Genomic DNA, 20,800 nt, shown 5'->3' on the forward strand with positions numbered 1-20,800 from the left:
TAGAGACTGACTGGTAAAAGAACCAGAGGGGGAGACGAGGAGAATTTTTTTGACACAGCGAGTTGTAGTGATCTGGGAACACGCTGCCTGAAAGGGCAGTGGAAGCAGATTCAATAGTAACTTTCGAAAGGGGGAATTGGAGAAATATTGGAAGGGCGGGGGGTGGTGGATTTACAGGGTTATGGGGGAAGGAGCGGGGTAGGGGGGTGTGGGATTAATTGGGATAAATGGGAGTTGCGACTCGTTGACTGTCTCCTTGTGGCTCTCTGCAGTGGTGGCCGAGCCATATACGTTCAGGGTGAGGACCTGAATGTTGTGCAGCACCCGCTGCTAAAGGTCTGGCTGAAACCCAGAGCACGAAGGCGGAGAAATGAGGACAGGACGTCCCAGGACAGCACCGAACTCCCCCAGCAGGACTCCGAGGTACTGCTCGCTGCAATGGTTTCAGCACCAGGCCACTAAGCGCAGGGCAGCCCTGGGTTTGATCCAGGCTATGCAGGAGAGGAGGAGGGAGAAGGACGGGCGAGGGAGGGGGCAATTCCGCAATTCGGAGCCAACCCTCTTCCCGGAAAGCAGGAATAAGATTCAGGAGAGCAGTCCGCAGGCGGGTGCTGTCCATTACTTTGTCTATTTCCACATCCTCAAATCCCTCCATGTCCTCCTGTTACGCCTCCCTACCTCTGTAACCTCCCCCAACCCTCCCTATCTCTGTAACCTCCTCCAGCCCCCTACAACCCTCCCTATCTCTGAAACCTCCTCCAGCCCCTACAACCCTCCCTATCTCTGTAACCTCCTCCAGCCCCTTACAACCCTCCCTATCTCTGTAACCTCTTCCAGCCCCTACAACCCTCCCTATCTCTCTAACCTCCTCCAATCCCTACAACCCTCCCTATCTCTGTAACCTCTTCCAGCCCCTACAACCCTCCCTATCTCTGTAACCTCTTCCAGCCCCTACAACCCTCCCTATCTCTGTAACCTCCTCCAACCCCTACAACCCTCCCTATCTCTGAAACCTCCTCCAACCCCTACAACCCTCCCTATCTCTGAAATCTCCTCCAGCCCCTACAACCCTCCCTATCTCTGTAACCTCCTCCAGCCCCCTACAACCCTCCCTATCTCTGTAACCTTCTCCAGCCCCTACAACCCTCCCTATTTCTGTAACCTCCTCCAACCCCTACAACCCTCCCTATCTCTGTAAGCTCCCCCAACCCCTACAACCCTCCCTATCTCTGTAACCTCTTCCAGCCCCTACAACCCTCCCTATCTCTGTAACCTCCTCCAGCCCCCTACAACCCTCCCTATCTCTGTAACCTTCTCCAGCCCCTACAACCCTCCCTATTTCTGTAACCTCCTCCAACCCCTACAACCCTCCCTATCTCTGTAAGCTCCCCCAACCCCTACAACCCTCCCTATCTCTGTAACCTCTTCCAGCCCCTACAACCCTCCCTATCTCTGTAACCTCCTCCAGCCCCCTACAACCCTCCCTATCTCTGTAACCTCCTCCAGACCCGACAACCCTCCGAGATCTCTGCCCTCCTCCAATTCTGGCCTCTTGACCATCCCCCGATTCTCATCGCTCCACCATTGGCGGCCGTGCCTTCAGCTGCCTGGGGCCCTAAGCTCTGGAATTCCCTCCCTAAACCTCTCCGCCTCTCTCTCTCCTCCTTAAAAACCGACGTCTTTGACCGAGCTTTTGGTCGCTGGTCCCTGATATCTCCTGATGTGGCTCGGGGTCAAATATATGCTTCTGTGAAGCCAGGATTCCTGCTCCTGATCCCTGTCCAGTGACCCTGATATGGGTTCGGGAAAGGTGCTTGCTCTGGCTGTGATGACCCCCAAGGCCAAATTGCCCGGCTGACACTTGGGCATGCAGAAGGGGAAGCTCTGGTGGGGTGAGGGAGATGTGGGGCTAATGGGCACCCTTGGGACCCGCAGCGCCAGGGAGTGTTGGCGCCCTCGACTGTGGGGGAGGTGAGGGATGAGAGGAGAATCGGCGCGGGGGTGGGGTGCGGGGGCGGAGTTGGGGGAATTCTGTCGCGTTACTGATGGTTTGCGATGATGTGGCGGGGCGGTGGGATTTGAACTGGGTTTATCCCGGACTGTGTCTTACTCCCACTGTCTCTCCCACCTTCCCACCCCGCAGTACTCCGACATCTGCAACGTCACCTCGCCCTCCCGCATGGTGTGTCGGACGCCTCGGATCCCGGCGGGCGCGCAAGTGGCGGGCACCGGCTTTGCCCTGGACAATCTCGTCGTTGACTTCCGCAACGTGAGCGGGGGGGCGGAATTCGCCTACTGGAGCGACCCTTCCCTGCGACCTTTGAACTCCCATGACCCTTCTGCGCCCTACAAGTACAGGCCAGGCAGCGTCCTGTCTGTTGAGGTAAGACTTGGGCTGTGCAGGCCGGGGGGTGGGGGGACTTCCGAATTAGGAGCAGGAGTAGGCCACTCGGCCCCTTCGAGCCTGCTCCGCCATTCAACAAGTTCACAGCTGAACTGATTACACCACATTTCCACCTACCCCCGATAACCTTCCACCCCCTTGCTTACCAAGAATCTATCTACCTCTGCCTTAAAAATATTCAAAGACTCTGCTTCCACCGCCTTTTCATGAAGAGAATTCCAAAGACTCACGACCCTCTGAGAGAAAAAAATTCACCTCATCTCTGTCTTAAATGGACGACCCCTTATTTTTAAACAGTGACCCCTAGTTCTAGATTCTCCCACAAGGGGAAACATCCTTTCCACATCCACCCTGTCAAGACCCCTCAGCATCTTATATGTTTCACCTTATCAAATGCCTTCTGGAAATCTAAGTACAGTACATCCCCTTTATCCACAGCACATGTTACTTCCTCAAAGAACTCCAATAAATTGGATAGACACGATTTCCCTTTCCCAAAACCATGTTGACTCTGCCCGATTACCTTGAATTTTTCGCAGTGCCCCGCTATAACATCTTTAATAATAGCTTCTGGCATTTTAAGGTGTTAAGGGACATGGGGAAAAGGCAGGGATATGGAGGTAGGTCTAAGATCAGCCAAGATCTCGTTGAATGGCGGGACAGGCTCGTGAGGCTGAATGGCCTACTCCCGTTCCTATGCCAGACAGGGGAGTAGATGCAGATTGCTCATGCAGCTGCTTAGTGCTGGGCAGTGCCAAGTGGTTTGAGTGTTGCTGGAGCTGCCTTCGTCAGGAAGGCTGGTGGACGGGGTATCTGGAAAGTCCCTGTCTCTTTTTTGCCCATCAGGGGGAGAAACTGGACCTGGCGATGAAGATGGAGGAGGTGATTGCGCTGATTGGAGAGGAGGCGTGCGTATTGAAAACTCTGACCCATCGCAACTTGTATTGTGTCCCTCCAAAAACCCAACCCCCGGCCCGGGGGGGAGCGAGAGCCGATGGCGGAGGGAGCTTCCCAGAATTTGTCGTGAGTTCCTTTTTAAATGCATTAAAATTCCACTTCTTTTATTGTCCCGTCCTCTTCTCTCTCTCTCTCTCTCTCTCTCTCTCTCTCTCTCTCTCTCTGTCTCTCCATCTCTCTCTCTCTCTGGAGTTCCCCGAGCCGAGAGGCTGTTTTCACAGCACTGTCCAATCCCTGCTAACGGATCTGTTCAGGGTTGAGGATATATTCGTGACTGATTTATGTTATTGATCGTATTGAGTGATGAAGTACCGTTGTGACTGATCCACCTCAACTCCACCTTCCCGCCCAATCCCTCGATTCCCTCAGTACCCAAAAATCTACTGATCCCCGTCTTGAATCAACGACGGGGCATCCACAGCTCTCTGGGGCGGAGAATTCCACAGATCCCCTCTCAGAATTTTATACGTCTCAATGAGACCGCCTCTCATTCTTCTCAACTAGTATAGGCCTAGTCTACTCAATCTCTCCTCATCGGACAATCCCCACGTCCCAGGAACCAGTGTGCTGGACCTCCCGTGCAGGCTCTCTAGTGCAAGTATGTCCTTCCTTGGGTAAGGAGACCAAATCTGCACACAGTATTCCAGGTGTTGTCTCATCAGTGCCCTGTTATGCCCCCAATTGCTTTGCAAGAAAGGCTAACGTACGATTTGCCTTGCTAATTGCCTGCTGCACCTGCTTCTTCCTGCCTGCAGGTGTTGATGGGAAATCTTCAGTTCAAGCTCGGTCAAGTGCAGTACGACACCGAGAAACAAGCTCTCTTCACGCTGGAGACGAAGATAGGACTGGCGGTGGGAGCAGTGCTTGTACTTCTCCTTGTGGGAGTCATCATCCTCATCTACAGGTACTCAATTAATGTTAGCGGATCCTTGTCCCTGCCTCATAGACACTGCCAACCCAGTCGATCAATGCAAGAGCTAGTGCAATGTGCAACATCCTGTGATGCCACTCTGTATCTAACCCCCGTGCTGTACCTGTCCTGGGGAGTGTTTGATGGGGGACAGTGTAGAGGGAGCTTTACTCTGTATCTAACCCCCGTGCTGTACCTGTCCCGGGAGTGTTTGATGGGGACAGTGTAGAGGGAGCTTTACTCTGTATCTAACCCCGTGCTGTACCTGTCCTGGGAGTGTTTGATGGGGACAGTGTAGAGGGAGCTTTACTCTGTATCTAACCCCCGTACTGTCCCTGTCCTGGGAGTGTTTGATGTGGACAGTGTAGAGGGAGCTTTATTCTGTATCTAACCCCCGTGCTGTCCCTGTCCTGGGAGTGTTTGATGGGGACAGTGTCAAGAGAGCTTTACTCTGTATCTAACCCTCATGGGGTGAAAATGCCATTCCCCAGTAATTGAGACTGTGGTCTGTGACAGGAGGAAGAGTAAAAAAGCCATCCGAGAGTACAAGAAGGTCCTGGTGCAGCTGGTGAACCTGGAGATCAGTGTCGGTGACCAGTGTCGGAGGGAATTTACCGGTAGGTGAGCATTCGGTCAGCCCCGTATCCAGCGACCGGTCCCACGCTCTCTCTTTCCTGTGTCAGAACTATCACCTGTTCTGTTCCTTGCCCTCAGACCTGATGACGGAAATGATGGACCTCACGGGTGATCTGGAGGGGACCCGGATTCCGTTCCTGGATTACCGCTCCTATGCCGAAAGGATCTTTTTCCCAGGACACAAGGAGTCGCCTCTTGGCCGGGATCTGACGCTCCCGGAGTCGCGGCGCCCCCTGGTGACGCAGGGGCTGAATCAGCTCGGGAATCTGCTGAACAACAAAACTTTCTTCCTCCGGGTGAGTCAATCCCCCGTCGCCCCCCACCTCGCCCTCGTGACCCCCCGAAACCGGACTCTCACCCCCCCGCCGCCCCCCCCCCCCCCACCCACCCAGGAAAACATGCCCAACTCCTCAGTGCTTCTTCTGCAGAGCAGAGAGGTCCGAGGGAAGGTTTCCCAGGACGGTCCCAGGGATGAGAGACCGGGAGAGGCTGGGATTGTTCTCCTTAGAGCAGAGAAGGTTAAGGGCAGATTTAATCGGGGCGTTGGAAATCAGGAAGGGCTTTGATGAAGTAAATCAGGAGAAACTATTCCCAGTGGCAGGAGGAGGGTCAGTAACCAGAGGGACACCGATTTAAGATAATCGGGAAAAGGTCGAGAGGGGGAGAGGAGGAGAATGTTTTCGACGCAGTGAGTTGTTGGGATCTGGAACTCGCTGCCTGAAAGGGCGGTGGAAGCAGATTCAATCGTAACTTTCAAAAGGGGAGTTTGATAAATACGAGAAGGGGAAAAAATGTACAGGGATGGGGGGTGGGGGGGGGGGGGCGGGGTGAAGAGCAGGAGGGGAGTGAGATTAATTGGATAGATTTTTCAAAGAGCTAGCCCAGGCACAATGGGCCGAATGGCCGCCTCCTGCTCCTTTGCTCTGTGGTGGAATAAGATTTGCTTCTCGTCCTTTCACCTTCCATCCCGCAGTTTGTTCAGACGCTGGAGGATCAACAGACGTTCAGCCCCCGAGACCGGGCATACGTGGCATCGCTACTGACAGTGGCCCTTCACGGGAAGCTGGAATATTTTACTGATATCATGAAGACACTGCTGACGATCCTGGTCGATCAGTACGTCGCCAAGAATCCCAAACTCATGCTACGAAGGTGAGTGCCCATATTTAATCGAAATTTCAGTGGGACCATGTCGAGGGAGCTTTTCCCTGTATCGAACCCCTGTCATAGAGTCATACAGCATAGAAACAGGCCCTTCGGCCCACCGCGTCCATGCCGACCATAATGTCTATCTATACTAATCCCACCTGCCTGCATTAATTCCATATCCCTCTATGCCTTGCTCATTCAAGTACCTGTCCAGATGCCTCTTAAATGTCGCTACTGTTCCGGCCTCCACCACCTCCTCAGGCAGCTCATTTCAGATACCCACCACAAAGGGGTGGAAAAATTCACCCCTTTGATCCCCTTTAAACCTCCACCCTCTCACCTGAAATCTATGCCCTCTAGTTTTAGTCACCCCTACCATGGGAAACAGACTCTGGCTATCTACCCTATCTGTGCCTCTCATCATTTTATATACCTCTATCATGTCCCCTCTCGGCCTCCTTCGCTCCAGGGAAAACAGACCCAGCCTATCCAATCCCTCTTTATAACTCAAGCCCTCCAAACCAGGCAACATCCTTGTGAATCTTTTCTGCACCCTCTCGAGCTTAATCACATCTTTCCTGTAGTGCGGCGACCAGAACTGCACACAGTACTCCAAATGCGGCCTAACCAACGTTATGTACAACTGTAACATGACGTCCCAACTCTTGTACTCAGTGCCTCGGCCGATGAAGGCAAGCATGCCATACGCCTTCTTCACCACCCAGTCTACCTGTGTTGCCACTTTCAGGGAACTATGTACTTGCACCCCAAGGTCTCTCTGCTCAACAACACTCCCCAGGGCCCTGCCATTCACTGTATATGTCCTGCCCTGGTTTAACTTCCCAAAATGCATCACTTCACACCTGTCTGTGTTAAATTCCATTTGCCAATCCCTTGTCCACTTTCCCAGTTGATCTATATCCTGTTGTAACCTTAGACAACATTCTTCACTGTCCACTATAACACCAATTTTGGTGTCATATGCAAACTTACTAATCATGCCCCCGACATTCACATCCAAGTCATTAATATATATGACAAACAACAGAGGGCCCAGCACCGATCCCTGACCACTAGCCACCGGCCTCCAATCTGAAAAACAACCCTCCACTACCACCCTCTGCCTCCCCAACACCAAGCCAATTTTGTATCCAATTGGCTAGCTCACCCTGGATCCCGTGTGTTCGAACCTTCCGGACCAGCCTACCATGCGGGACCTTGTCAAAGGCCTTGCTAAAGTCCATGTAGACAACGTCCACTGCCCTGCCCTCATCAATCCTCTTGGTCACCTTCTCAAAAAACTCAATCAAATTCATGAGACATGATTTCCCACGCACAAAGCCATGCTGACTATCCCTAATCAGACCTTGCCTTTCCAAATGCATATAAATCCTGTCTCTCAGAATCCCTTCCAATAACTTTCCCACCACTGATGTAAGGCTCACCGGCCTGTAGTTCCCTGGCTTATCCCTGCTGCCCTTCTTAAATAAAGGCACAACATTAGCTATCCTCCAGTCTTCCGGTACCTCACCCGAAACGATGATACAAAAATCTCTGCCAGGGCCCCGGCAATCTCCTCCCTTGCTTCCCAGAGCATCCTAGGATACACCTGGTCAGGTCCTGGGGATTTATCCACCTTAATGCGCTTCAAAACCTCCCACACCTCCTCCTTTGTAATGTTGATATGCTCCAGGATATCGCTGTTCCCTCCCTTGAACTCACTAGCTTCCATGACCTTCTCCATGGTAAATACGGACGAGAAATATTCATTTAAGACCTCGCCCATTTCCCGTGGCTCCACATATAGATTACCACACTGATCCTTAAGGGGACCTACTCTCTCCCTAGCTACCCTTTTACTCTTAATATACTTATAGAATCTTTTAGGATTCTCCTTTATCTTATCTGCCGGAGAAATCTCGTGGCCCCTTTTCGCTCTCCTAATTTCCTTCTTAAGTGTACTCCTACATCCCCTGTACTCCTCGAGGGACTCGCTCGATCCCAGCTGCCTTTACCTGACATATGCCTCCTTCTTTGTTCTGACCAGACCCTCAATATCCCTCGTCAATTTGCCAGCCTTGCCCTTCCATCTAACAGGAACATGCCGGCCCTGAACTCTTCCTCTCTCACTTTAAAAAGCCTCCCACTTGCCAGATGTCCCTTTACCTGTAAACAGCCTCTCCCATTCAACTTTTGAGAGGTCCTGTCTGATGCCATCGAAATTAGCCTTCCCCCAATTTAGGACATTCAACCTGAGGACCAGTCCTATCCTTTTCCATGCTGTCCTGGGAGTGTTTGATGGGGACGGTGTAGAGGGAGCTTTAGTCTGTATCTTAACCCCGTGCTGTACCTGTCCTGGGGAGTGTTTGATGGGGATGGTGTTGACCTGCGGGGGTGTAATCCAAGGTTGGGTTTTGTCTTCTCAGGACCGAGACGGTGGTGGAGAAGCTGCTGACAAACTGGATCTCTCTCTGTCTCTACACCTTCCTCAAGGTAAGTGAGACAATGTGCGTTCAGAGTAAACGTTTGTGCTGAGCCTGTGTACAACTATGTGAGAGACAGAGAGTCAGGGAGACGCAGAGAGAGAGAGAAATAGAGAGAGACAGAGAGTGAGAGCCAGAGATAGAGAGACGGGGGAGAGAGAGAGAGAGAAAAATGAGGAAGAGAGACAGGGAAAGCTAGAGAGAGAAAGGGGGAGAGAGATGGAGTGAGTGCAAGAGAGAGAGAGACAAAAACAAGAAATGCTGGATTCACTCAGCAGGTCTGGCAGCATCTGTGGAAAGAGAAGCAGAGTTAACGTTTTGGGTCAGTGACCCTTCTTCGGAACTGACAAATATTAGAAAAGTCACAGATTATAAACAAGTGAGGTGGGGGTTGGGCAAGAGATAACAAAGGAGAAGGTGCAGATTGGACCAGGCCACATAGCTGACCAAAAGGTCACGGAGCAAAGGCAAACAATATGTTAATGGTGTGTTGAAAGACAAAGCATTAGTACAGATTAGGTGTGAATATACTGAATATTGAACATCAGCAAGTGCAAACCTGAAGAAAAACAACCTGAAAAAAACAGTGGGTGAGCAAACTGAACAAACTAAGATGAACTGAAATAAATACAAAAAAAGATTGTAAAAAATGTAAAAAGGAATGCCAAAAAAAAAAGGAAGAAAAAATGACTAAAAATGAAAGTAAAGTGGGGGGCTGTCATGCTCTGAAATTATTGAACTCAATGTTCAGTCCGGCAGGCTGTAGTGTGCCTAATCGGTAGATGAGATGCTGTTCCTCGAGCTTGCGTTGATGTTCACTGGAACACTGCAGCAAGCCCAGGACAGAGATGTGAGCATGAGAGCAGGGGGGAGTGTTGAAATGGCAAGCAACCGGAAGCTCAGGGTCCTGCTTGCGGACTGAGCGGAGATGTTCCGCAAAGCGGTCACCCAGTCTGCGCTTGGTCTCCCCAATGTAGAGGAGACCACACTGTGAGCAGCGAATACAGTATACTACATTGAAAGAAGTACAAGTAAATCGCTGCTTCACCTGAAAGGAGTGTTTGGGGCCTGGGATAGTGAGGAGAGAGGAGGTAAAGGGACAGGTATTACACCTCCTGCGATTGCAAGGGAAGATGCCCTGGGACGGGGACGAGGTGGTGGGGGTAATGGAGGAGTGGACCAGGGTGTCGTGGAGGGAACGATCCCTTCGGAATGCTGACAGGGGAAGGGAGGGGAAGATGCGACTGGTAGTGGCATCACGCTGGAGGTGGCGAAAATGGCGGAGGATGATCCTTTGGATATGGAGGCTGGTGGGATGAAAAGTGAGGACAAGGGGAACCCTGTCACGGTTCTGGGAGGGAGGGGAAGGGGTGAGGGTAGAGGTGCGGGGAATGGGTCGGACACGGTTGAGGGCCCTGTCAACCACAGTGGGGGGAAATCCTCGGTTGAGGGGAAAGGAGGTCATATCAGAAGCACCGTCATGGAAGGTAGCATCATCAGAGCAGATGCGTCGGAGACGGAGAAACTGGGAGAATGGAATGGAGTCCTTACAGGAGGTAGGGTGTGAAGAAGTGTAGTCGAGGTAGCTGTGGGAGTCAGTGGGCTTATAATGGATATTGGTAGACAACCTATCCCCAGAGATGGAGACAGAGAAGTCGAGGAAGGGAAGGGAAGTGTCAGAGATGGACCATGTAAAGGTGAGAGAAGGGTGGAAATTGGAAGCAAAGTTGATAAAGTTTTCTAGTTCGGGGCGGGAGCAGGAAACGGCACCGATACAGTCATCAATGTACTGGAAAAAGAGTTGGGGGAGGGGGCCTGAGTAGGACTGGAACAAAGAATGCTCGACATATCCCACAAATAGACAGGCATAACTAGGACCCATGCGGGTACCCATAGCGACACCTTTTACTTGAAGGAAATGCATGGAGTTGAAGGAGAAGTTGTTCAATGTGAGAACAAGTTCAGCCAGGCGGAGGAGGGTGGTGGTGGATGGGGACTGGTTGGGCCTCTGTTCCAGGAAGAAGCGGAGAGCCCTCAAACCATCCTGGTGGGGGATGGAGGTGGAGAGCGATTGGACGTCCATAGTGAAGAGGAGGCGGTTGGGACCAGGAAACTGGAAATTGTCAAAATGACGTAGGGCGTCAGAAGAGTCATGGATGTAGGTGGGAAGAGACTGGACCAGCGGAGAAAAGATAGAGTCTAGATGGGAAGAAAAAGAGAGAGACAAAATGGGAGAGAAAAAGGGAGAGAGAGAGAGACATAGATAGAGAAAGACAGATAGAGAGAGTGAGCTGTGAAAAGTTCACTCAGATGTGTGTGTGTGTGTGTGTATCTGAGAGTGAGTGAGTTCCATTTTGTGTGCTTGTATTCGTTCTCTCTGGTCTGTGCACAGCTACCTATCTCCAGGTTCACAGTTCTGAGTGCAAGCTATAAACCTGATCCCGGTCTCCCATCGGGCGGGGTTCGGCTGATCCCGGTCTCCGATCGGGCAGGGTTCGGCTGATCCCGGTCTCCCATCGGGCGAGGTTTCTTTCAGCTACTGTCTGTGGGCCTTGTCCCCGAGTTCTGCCCAGGGACCTGACCGTTCTACACTCACCTTTCACCCAGGAGTCTGCGGGAGAACCTCTCTACACCTTAGTGCGGGCTATCAAACACCAAGTGGATAAAGGACCTGTGGATGAGAAAACTGGAAAGGCAAAGTATACTTTAAACGATAACCGACTGCTCCTGGAGGATGTACAGTACAAACCACTGGTGAGTACACCTTCACGTCCCCTCCATACTCCACTATCCCGACTGGCCCCCTCTCCGTCCGTAAACCTCAGCTTGACTGAACAAAAAACTACTGAGGGTCAGTTCCGAGGGAGCGCCGCACTGTCGGAGGGTCAGTACCGAGGGAGCGCCGCACTGTCGGAGGGTCAGTGCCGAGGGAGCGCCACGCTGTAGGAGGGTCAGTACTGAGGGAGCGCCGCACTGTCGGAGGGTCAGTGCCGAGGGAGCGCCGCACTGTCGGAGGGTCAGTGCCGAGGGAGCGCCGCACTGTCGGAGGGTCAGTGCCGAGGGAGCGCCGCACTGTCGGAGGGTCAGTGCCGAGGGAGCGCCGCGCTGTCGGAGGGTCAGTGCCGAGGGAGCGCCGCGCTGTCGGAGGGTCAGTGCCGAGGGAGCGCCGCGCTGTCGGAGGGTCAGTACTGAGGGAGCGCCGCACTGTCGGAGGGTCAGTACTGAGGGAGCGCCGCACTGTGGGAGGGTCGGTACTGAGGGAGCGCCGCACTGTGGGAGGGTCAGTACTGAGGGAGCGCCGCACTGTGGGAGGGTCAGTACTGAGGGAGCGCCGCACTGTCGGAGGGTCAGTACTGAGGGAGCGCCGCACTGTCGGAGGGTCAGTACTGAGGGAGCGCCGTACTGTCGGAGGTGCCGTCTTTGAGACGAAACAAGGTTTTGTCTGCTGTTGTGAGCGTGTAAGTATCTGAATTGCTTTGTTAACACTGATCTCCCCTCTCTGTGTCCCAGACTCTTAATGTTCTCATGAAAAATGGCGCCGACGCTCCTGCCATTCCCGTGAAGGTTCTCGATGTGGACACGGTCAACCAGGCAAAGGAAAAAGTCCTGGATCAGATCCACAAAGGAATGCCGTTCTCACAGAGGCCCAGGGCGGACACTGTAGACCTCGGTACACTTACTGCTTGCCTGTTATAACGCTCCGTTGCTCCAAATCAACAGGCACCCTATTCCCTGGGACTCTATCCCAGGGCTATTTGTGTATGGGACGGACTGCTCTCACCTACTTCCGTTCTTATCTATCTAATCGTAGTCAGGGAATCACTTGCAACGGCCTCCCTTCCTGCTCCCGTGGTGTTCCCCGCCACCCCCCCAGGATCTCTCCTCGGCCCCTTCCCATTTTCCCATCTACACGCTGCCCCTCGGCAACATCATCCGAAAGCACACCGTTAGTTTTCACACACATGCTGACGACACCCAGCTCTACCTCCACCATCACCTCTCTCCACACCTCCGCTGCCTCTGAACTATCAGACTGCTTCTCCGACATCCAGTACTGGACGAGCGGAAATTCCCTCCAGTTAAATATCGGGAAAACTGAAACCGTTGTTTTCGGTCCCAGCTCCAAACTCCGCTCCCTCTCTGCCGACTCCATCCCTCTCCCTGACAACTGTGTGAGGCCGAACCAGACTGTTCGCAACCTCGGCGTCACATTTGACCCCGAGATGAGCCTTCTTTATGACCTCTTTGACCGCGCTTTCGGTCGCCTGTCCCTAATATCTCCTGATGTGGCTTGGGGGGGGGGGGTGGGGGGGGTGCGGATTTACTGCGACGGTGCCTTGCGGATGTTTTACTTGTTAAAAGGAGATATATAAATGCACGGTTGGGGTTGAAGATTAATTTGGGCCTCGGCGGTTGCCGCCGGTTCCGGTTCTTTCTTTTCTTGTCGCCCCTGCTCAGAGTGGCGTGCGGGGGTCGCGGGTCACCTGACGTTGTCGAACGAGGATGTCACGTCTGTCGTGCAAGGCCAGTGGAAGCGGCTGAACACCCTGCTGCATTACAAGGTGAGCGAAAGATCAGGGCACACCCAAGCCGCATACAGTGTCCCGGCAACAGCCTGCTCCCTGGAGCAGTCAGCAGGGCCCAGGACAGAAAGATTAAAGGGGCAGAGTGGGTTTCACATAATGCAGCGGCGGCCATGAGAGGTAGGAGCAGGAGGAGGCCCTTCAGCCCCTCGAGCCTGCTCCCCCATTCAATATGATCATGGCTGATCATCGACCTCATTCCAGGAACCCATGTGCTGAACCTCCCGTGCACGCTCTCTAGGGCAAGTATATCCTTCCTTCGGTAAGCAGATGAAAACTGTACATAATACTCCTCACCAATACCCTGTATAATTGTAGGAAAGCTTCCTTCTATCCCAATCCCTTTGTAATAAAGGCGAACATACCATTTGCCTTGCTAATTGCTTGATGTCCTTGCATGTTAACTTTCTGGGATACATGTACAATACCCGGGTCCCTCTGAATGCAAACATTCCCCAGCCTCTCGCCATTCAAAAATATATTCGGCGCTTTGTTTAAAAAGTTGTTCCCAGCATAGCGAATAACCAGCTCGAGTGTGTTTCACCCTAACCGTATCATTGCCTCTTGTTCCTTTCAGGTACCTGATGGTGCGACAGTAGCTCTTGTCCCCAGGGCGCACACAGTCCTGACCAAAGAACCCCACCAAGGTTGCCTGGTGGGAGAGAGTAAGTAGGGTGCCTTATCAGGCACTGCTTCTTGATAACTGTGACCATTCGGCCCATCGTCCCTGAGCTGGCACTTCGAAAGAGCTATCCAATTAATCCCACTCCCCTCCTGCTCTTTCCCCCACATCCCTGTACATTTCCCTCATCCCTGGGACCATTCCAGTAAATCTCCTCCACACCCTCCCCGAGGCCTCGACAACCTTCTGAAAGATGGCGACCAGAATTGGACGCAATCCTCCGGCTGAGGCCCGACCAGTGTTTTAGAAAGATTTAGCATAAGGTCCGTGCTTTTTGTCTTCTCTGTTTCTAAAGCGCAGGATCCCGTATACTTCTGAACCAGCCTTCTGAACCTGTCCTTCCACTTTCGAGGATTTGCCCAGACTCTCTGCTAAACTCTGCTACCCCCGTGTCCTCGCTCGCACCGAGTCCCGTTCACCCGTCACCCCCTCTGTGCTCGCTGACCTACACTGACTCCCGGTCCAGCGACACCTCCATTTAAAAATTATCATCCTCGTTTTCAAATCCGCCCCATTGGCCCTCATCCCCCACCCCTCCCACCATCTCTGTAACCTCCTCCAGCCCCTACAACCCTCCCTATCTCTGTAACCTCCTACAACCCTCCGAGATCTCTGCGCTCCCTCCAATTCTGGCCTCTTGAGCATACCCCCGATTCCCATCGCTCCACCATTGGCGGCCAATGCCTAAGCTCCGGAATTCACTGACACCTTCGTGACTCCGCAGAGACCCCCATGTTAGAGGACGTGGAGGAGGGCGCTGTGAAGTACTGGCACTTGGTGAAACCCATCGAGGAGCCCGAAGTGGTGAAGCCAAGGCGGAACAGCCTCCGAGAACGGGAGCGAGCCAAAGCCATTCCGGAGATCTACCTGACCAGGCTGCTATCCATGAAGGTTGGTGTGCCGAAGGGACGGGTGTCGGGGTGGGGGGTGGGTCCCATTCAGCCCCATCCTCGAGCCCGTTACACAGGGACAGGAGGAGGCCATTCAGCCCCTCTTGAGCCTTTTAGGAAGAGGAGGGAGCCCCAGAAGTCTTTGGGGGTCCAGCCTCACTTTGGAAACTTGGCCAATCTCGGCCTGACACCCCCCCCAGCGTTGTTTGAACGGCGGGTGAACGCACTGTATGAGCGCCACACGGTTATTAACAAATGCCCCTCCCCCCTCTTTCTCCTTCCTTCGGTCTCCCACAGGGGATACACCAGAAATTTGTGGACGACGCCTTCCAGATCATTCTGAGCGCCAGCCGCCCCGTCCCGCTGGCGGTTAAGTACTTGTTCGACTTCCTGGATGACCAAGCAGCGAGGCACGGCATCGTGGACCCTGAGATAATCCACATCTGGAAAACAAACAGGTAGGGGGGAGGGGTGGTAGACTGGGACAGCGGGAGGCCAGGGGCGGTTGCTGAAGGGGAGTCGCGCAGCCGGCGGTCTACCTGGTTTAATGGCTTTCCCAGTATTCCCATTCCCGGTTTAATGGTTTTCCTGCTTCTGGTTCCCAGTTTGCCGCTGCGTTTCTGGTTGAATATCCTGAAGAACCCCCACTTTATTTTTGATATTCAGCTATCGGACACGGTGGATGCCGCACTGTCGGTTATCGCCCAGACCTTCATGGATTCGTGCACCACCACTGAGCACAAAGTGGGGCGGGTGAGTGTCGGTGGAGGGCGGGGGGGGGGGGTCCATTGGGATTGTGTACAGTGGGAGTGAACTGGAAGGGGTTTGGGTCCATTGGGATTGTGTACAGTGGGAGTGAACGGGGAAGGGGTTTGGGTCCATTGGGATTGTGTACAGTGGGAGTGAATGGGAAGGGGTTTGGGTCCATTGGGATTGTGTACAGTGGGAGTGAACTGGAAGGGGTTTGGGTCCATTGGGATTGTGTACAGTGGGAGTGAACGGGAAGGGGTTTGGGTCCATTGGGATTGTGTACAGTGGGAGTGAACGGGGAGGGGTTTGGGTCCATTGGGATTGTGTACAGTGGGAGTGAACGGGGAGGGGTTTGGGTCCATTGGGATTGTGTACATGGGAGTGAACGGGGAGGGGTTTGTGTCCATTGGGATTGTGTACAGTGGGAGTGAATGGGAAGGGGTTTGGGTCCATTGGGATTGTGTACAGTGGGAGTGAATGGGAAGGGGATTGTGTACAGTGGGAGTGAATGGGAAGGGGTTTGGGTCCATTGGGATTGTGTACAGTGGGAGTGAATGGGAAGGGGTTTGGGTCCATTGGGATTGTGTACAGTGGGAGTGAATGGGAAGGGGTTTGGGTCCATTGGGATTGTGTACAGTGGGAGTGAATGGGAAGGGGTTTGGGTCCATTGGGATTGTGTACAGTGGGAGTGAATGGGAAGGGGTTTGGGTCCATTGGGATTGTGTACAGTGGGAGTGAATGGGAAGGGGTTTGGGTCCATTGGGATTGTGTACAGTGGAAGTGAACGGGAAAGGGTTTGGGTCCATTGAAAGTCTGTGCAATGGGAGTGAACGGGAATTTATTTGGCCAATTTCCAACATCATCTCTGATATTTTCCTCATGTTTTCTCCTCCTCATTAGGATTCACCAATTAATAAGCTGCTCTACGCAAAGGAGATCCCTCGGTACAGACAGATGGTGGAACAGTAAGTTGCACGGTCTACACCTCGTGTGTTAGAATGATGGAATCGTTCAGCCAGGAGGAGGCCATTCGTCCCTTCGTCCCTTCATGCCTGTGCTGGCTCTTTGCAAGAGCTATCCAACTAATCCCACATCCCACCCCTGCTCTTTGCTCTACTTCAAATCCATTTTGTAATTCAAAGGCCTGGACCCTGGGTTCAAATCCCACTACTGCAGCTGGTAGAATTTCAATTCAGTTTGTTAATAAGTTCAACGAATAAAAATCAGGAATTTTAAACGAGTCTCAGTATAATGGTGCCATCGATTGTCATAAAAATCCATCTCGTTCACTACTGTCCTTCAGGGAAGGAAATCTGCCACCCTTACCCGGTCTGGTCTACATGTGTCTCCAGACCCACAGTCATGTGGGTGACTCTTAACTGCCCTCCGAAATGACCTAACTCCACCATCAACGGCCAATTCGGGATGGGCAGCAAATGCTGGCCTTGCCAGCGATGCCCACATCCCAGGAAAGAACAATTCAAAACAAAAAACGGGAGGTGTTGGTTTGGGGGAACGCCCCGTTTGGTTTGAACAAGCCTGTAGCTTGCAGGGAAGGCGGTGTGAGGGATTCCCCACAGTGTCGAGCTCCTGGGAAAGAATGGTTTCAGAGAAAGTGGGAGGAACGAGTCTTGGTTTGAACGGATGCGGGGAGAAGGAGGAATTTTGGAGCAGTAGAGTAACAGAAAGTCAGGGAGGGACTGACGGAGAGAGTTGACGGTTAACAGTGTCAGTACTGTTAAGACCGAGACGGGAGGAATGCGGTTTATTCTAGTCCCACTTCTCCACAGGTCACAACATATATTTAAATTTTCCCACTTACCAAAGCGTTCGATCATATACTTTATTTTTCCCAGAATAAAACACACCAACCAGGTTTCTATAATAAACAAAATTGTCAGTTTATTATAAAACCGGTCTGAACCAGTAATTAAGTAAAGCATAAACACACAGATTGAAATATAAAAAGTTCCCTTTTTTTACCTTAGCCCCTCACACTCACACATACACCAGTTAACTGGAAAAATAAAAGGGATTTTTGTATAGAGCTCTGTTACAGACAAAAAAAAAAACACTTGAGCTGAATAGTTGCTCATTCTTGAAGAAAAAAAACAGATGAGATATGCTGTGTTCCAAAACTGGCATACAGTCTGGCGTTCGAGTACATGTAGACGGGTCACTGGGATCTTTTAGAAAATTCTTTTCAAGTGGTGGTGAGAATTAATTTAGCAGGCTTTTCTTCAAAGACAGGAGATGAGGTGAATTGACACAGTGGACTTCACAGGGTCTTTTAGAGAGGTGCTGGGAAGCTGAGCTGGGTTGTGCTCTTCTCTCCTTCCTTGGGAATTCTCTCCTTGGAAGTTCTCTTCCTTTTTCTGCAGGCCTTTGTTTAAACAGGCTGGGCTGAACTGGGATTCCATCCTTCATTTATTCTTTCTAAACTCCAACCAATTCAAAAGTGAGGCCGGAAACACAAAAATCCACCCTCTGACCTGTCACTTCTCTGCACGCATCTTCCCCCAATTACCAGGGTTTCTGTTCTATTTTTAACTGGAGTCATGTGACAACCAGTAAATGATGCTGTCAAACAAGTCCTTTCAGTGACCTCTTGATGACCCTCTTGGGGGAAAAATCTGGTCCAATGTTCCTCAGGTTAGCTATGAATTCTCAAAAAAAAAATATTTTTAACAAAAAACAGAAGCACTTTCGTAACAATACACTGTCGGCCTTGACTCATTAGTTCTCGCTCTCTCCGTTAAGTCAATGGTCATAGATTCCATTTCGACAGTCCCAGTGCGAGTACTGAGGGAGTGCCACAGCAACATCATTGAGAAACAGATGATCGCTGTCGTTTATCGCATTGCTGTTTGCGGGATCTTGCTGTGCGCAAATTGGCAGCCCTACATTATAACAGGGACCGCGCTTCGAAAAAAGTGCCTTGTCGGCTGTGAGGTGCTCTGGGACACTGCTGGGGTGGTGACAAGCCCGGAGGAGATGCTTACCGGTGTTGTATCTTTGCAGGTATTATGCTGACATCCGACAAATGGCCTCGGCAAGTTACCAGGAAATGAACTCGGCGCTGACGGACCTCTCCGCGGTGAGTCCTGAAAGTGTACCGGCGGTGCTCGGGGCCGGTCTGGCATCGGGGCTGCTATTGGGAATGTTTGCCTGCTCTTGAGAGGAGCTGAATGGGCCCCCCCTCCTGTTCCTGTGGGATAGGCCCACGAGGGGCTGAATGGGCCCCCCCCCCCCTCCTGCTCCTGTGCCCACGCCCAGCGGTATGGGTTACAAACCGAGCGCGCCCCTGGTGTAGATGGACGCGCCGATTAATCAGATCACTGCTTCCCCTTGCAGAACTGCGTACCAGCGCTGAACAGCACGGTGGCCCTTCACGAGCTCTACAATTACATCAGCAAATACTACGACCAGGTTAGTGAACACTGCTGCAGCTGTAACGGGGTTAACGCGAATCGTGCGGGGGCTTGAATGAAGGCAGGAACTTAAATAATGCCCTTGAACCCGGGCAGACGGGAGGCAGATACAGTTTAACGCAGAGAGAAGTGTGCAGTGATACATTTTTAGTCGGAGAAACGAGGAGAGGCCAGATAAAGGGTATAATTTTCAAGGGGTTGGGGGGGGGGGGGGGAATAGAGAGAGATGGGGTTCATGTGCACAAATCTTTGAAGCCACGTAATCATTTCGATAACTTGTGTGTTCTGTTCCTCCCCCTCTCTGCACCCCTCTCCAGATAATGATTGGCCTGGAAGAGGATGCAGTGGGTCAGAAGATGCAGCTGTCCTACCGGCTTCAACAGATTGCAGCTCTTGTAGAAAATAAAGTTACGGATTTGTAACAGAGGGACAGGAGCCGGGGGGTGGCGAGGAGGAGGCACGGAGGGACGTTTGGGCTCCTTCCCCAGACCAGCATTCGACAGCCGCACGATCGCCTGCGCCAGCTCGTCGAAGATTGCTCCACGAGTGCCCGACGCGCCTGCGGGAAGAAACCGCGGGCAGAGACGGGCAGCGTTGGATGCGACGGGCAGCCGAAGCGACACTCCCTCGTCGGGGCCCGAGCACCGCCTACCCCCCCCACCATCACCCCCACCCCCCCCCCCCCGCCACCCGAACTCCCCGCCCCGCGCGGTTGGGCGCCTCCAAGAGCTTGTGACGTTCTCGCCGCCGACGGACCCGGGCGATTGTGTTCCGAAGTTAGAATTCGTGCGATTGAGATGCTAAAGGTTGTGGTGTTTTTTTGTACAGAGTTTGAGCCCTTCCCGGGGCGCGGACAGTCTGCGCGAAACGGATAGGGTTTTATTTATATGCGGTCGGTTACTTTTGCACAGACTTTCCTGTTTTGAATGCTGGGTGCAGAAAGAGTCCAGCCTATTTCCAGAATATTGCTCACTCTTGTCTGTCTCTCTCTCTGTCACTTGCAGAGTGGGCAAGGAGACTAGAATGTGGCTGGTTTCTGTGGGACTCACACCCAGTGAGACGGGAGGGGGGGGGCAGTTTTATTTTCCTGGGGTGATCAGGGATGCCTTTGATAGAGCAGGACACAGAAAGACAAAGTAGCATTCGCACCCAAATAACAACCCCCCCCCCCCCCCTCCTCCCTCCAACTGTTTCCAAACACACTCGAGCACTTCCACAGACTGGACAACAGTCTGCCTTTAATTCACTGATGCCTTAATGGATGGATGCACTGTGTCTTCCCACAATCTGTTTGTATCGCGAAGGTGTACACGTTTTTCAATAATAAAAAAAAAACAGGACGGAAATTAGGCTTCGTCGTTTGCCTGGACTCCTTTCATGCCGGACCGCTCGGGCGGTTTGAATTATCCCTCCAGTCCCTGCGGTGCCCACCGGTCGCGGAAGGCCTCAAGCGTACCGGCGGACACCGCATGCTCCTTTTCCAGGGACACCCGGGCGCGAACGTAACCGCGGAAGAGGGGCAGGCAATCGGGGAGGACGGAACCCCCGACGGCCCGCAACCTGGACCTGTGAATTGCCACCTTGGCCAGGCCCAGGAGCAGACCGACGAGGAGATCCTCCTCCCGGCCCAAGCCCCTCCGCACCGGGTGCCCAAAGATCAGGAGCGTGGGACTGAAGTGCAGCCAGAATTTGAGGAGCAGCCCCTTCAGATACTCAAATAGGGGCTGCAACCTCGCACACTCCGTATAAATGTGGAACACGGACTCGTCCAGGCCGCAGAAAGTACAGCTGGCCTGGGAGTCCGTGAACCTACTTAAAAGTCTATTGCACGGGACTGCTCTGTGCAGCACCCTCCACCCCAGGTCCCCGATGTAAAGGGGGAAGACTCCCGCGTAGAGAGACCTCCATCGGGGTTTCCCCTCGCC

At 52.7% G+C, this 20,800-nt stretch overlaps 1 protein-coding gene across 1 annotated transcript in view; it reads left to right on the plus strand.

Annotated features, from left to right (window-relative positions):
* LOC137358305 (plexin-B1-like) overlaps positions 1-20,212 on the plus strand; it is a 58,885-nt gene extending 38,673 nt beyond the window's left edge. The window contains 19 exon segments of the mRNA XM_068024239.1: positions 273-423; positions 2,144-2,383; positions 3,251-3,427; positions 4,117-4,265; positions 4,788-4,888; positions 4,986-5,203; positions 5,881-6,059; positions 8,483-8,549; positions 11,147-11,293; positions 12,050-12,209; positions 12,998-13,101; positions 13,700-13,787; positions 14,529-14,695; positions 14,992-15,152; positions 15,300-15,447; positions 16,345-16,409; positions 18,466-18,541; positions 18,799-18,873; positions 19,193-20,212. Of these exon segments, the coding sequence (XP_067880340.1) occupies positions 273-423; positions 2,144-2,383; positions 3,251-3,427; positions 4,117-4,265; positions 4,788-4,888; positions 4,986-5,203; positions 5,881-6,059; positions 8,483-8,549; positions 11,147-11,293; positions 12,050-12,209; positions 12,998-13,101; positions 13,700-13,787; positions 14,529-14,695; positions 14,992-15,152; positions 15,300-15,447; positions 16,345-16,409; positions 18,466-18,541; positions 18,799-18,873; positions 19,193-19,297 (2,578 nt within the window). The 3' untranslated portion in view covers positions 19,298-20,212.
* The last annotated feature ends 588 nt before the right edge of the window (positions 20,213-20,800 follow it).

The sequence above is a fragment of the Heterodontus francisci genome, chromosome 49 (assembly GCF_036365525.1).
Source record: "Heterodontus francisci isolate sHetFra1 chromosome 49, sHetFra1.hap1, whole genome shotgun sequence".
Classification (NCBI taxonomy): domain Eukaryota; kingdom Metazoa; phylum Chordata; class Chondrichthyes; order Heterodontiformes; family Heterodontidae; genus Heterodontus; species Heterodontus francisci.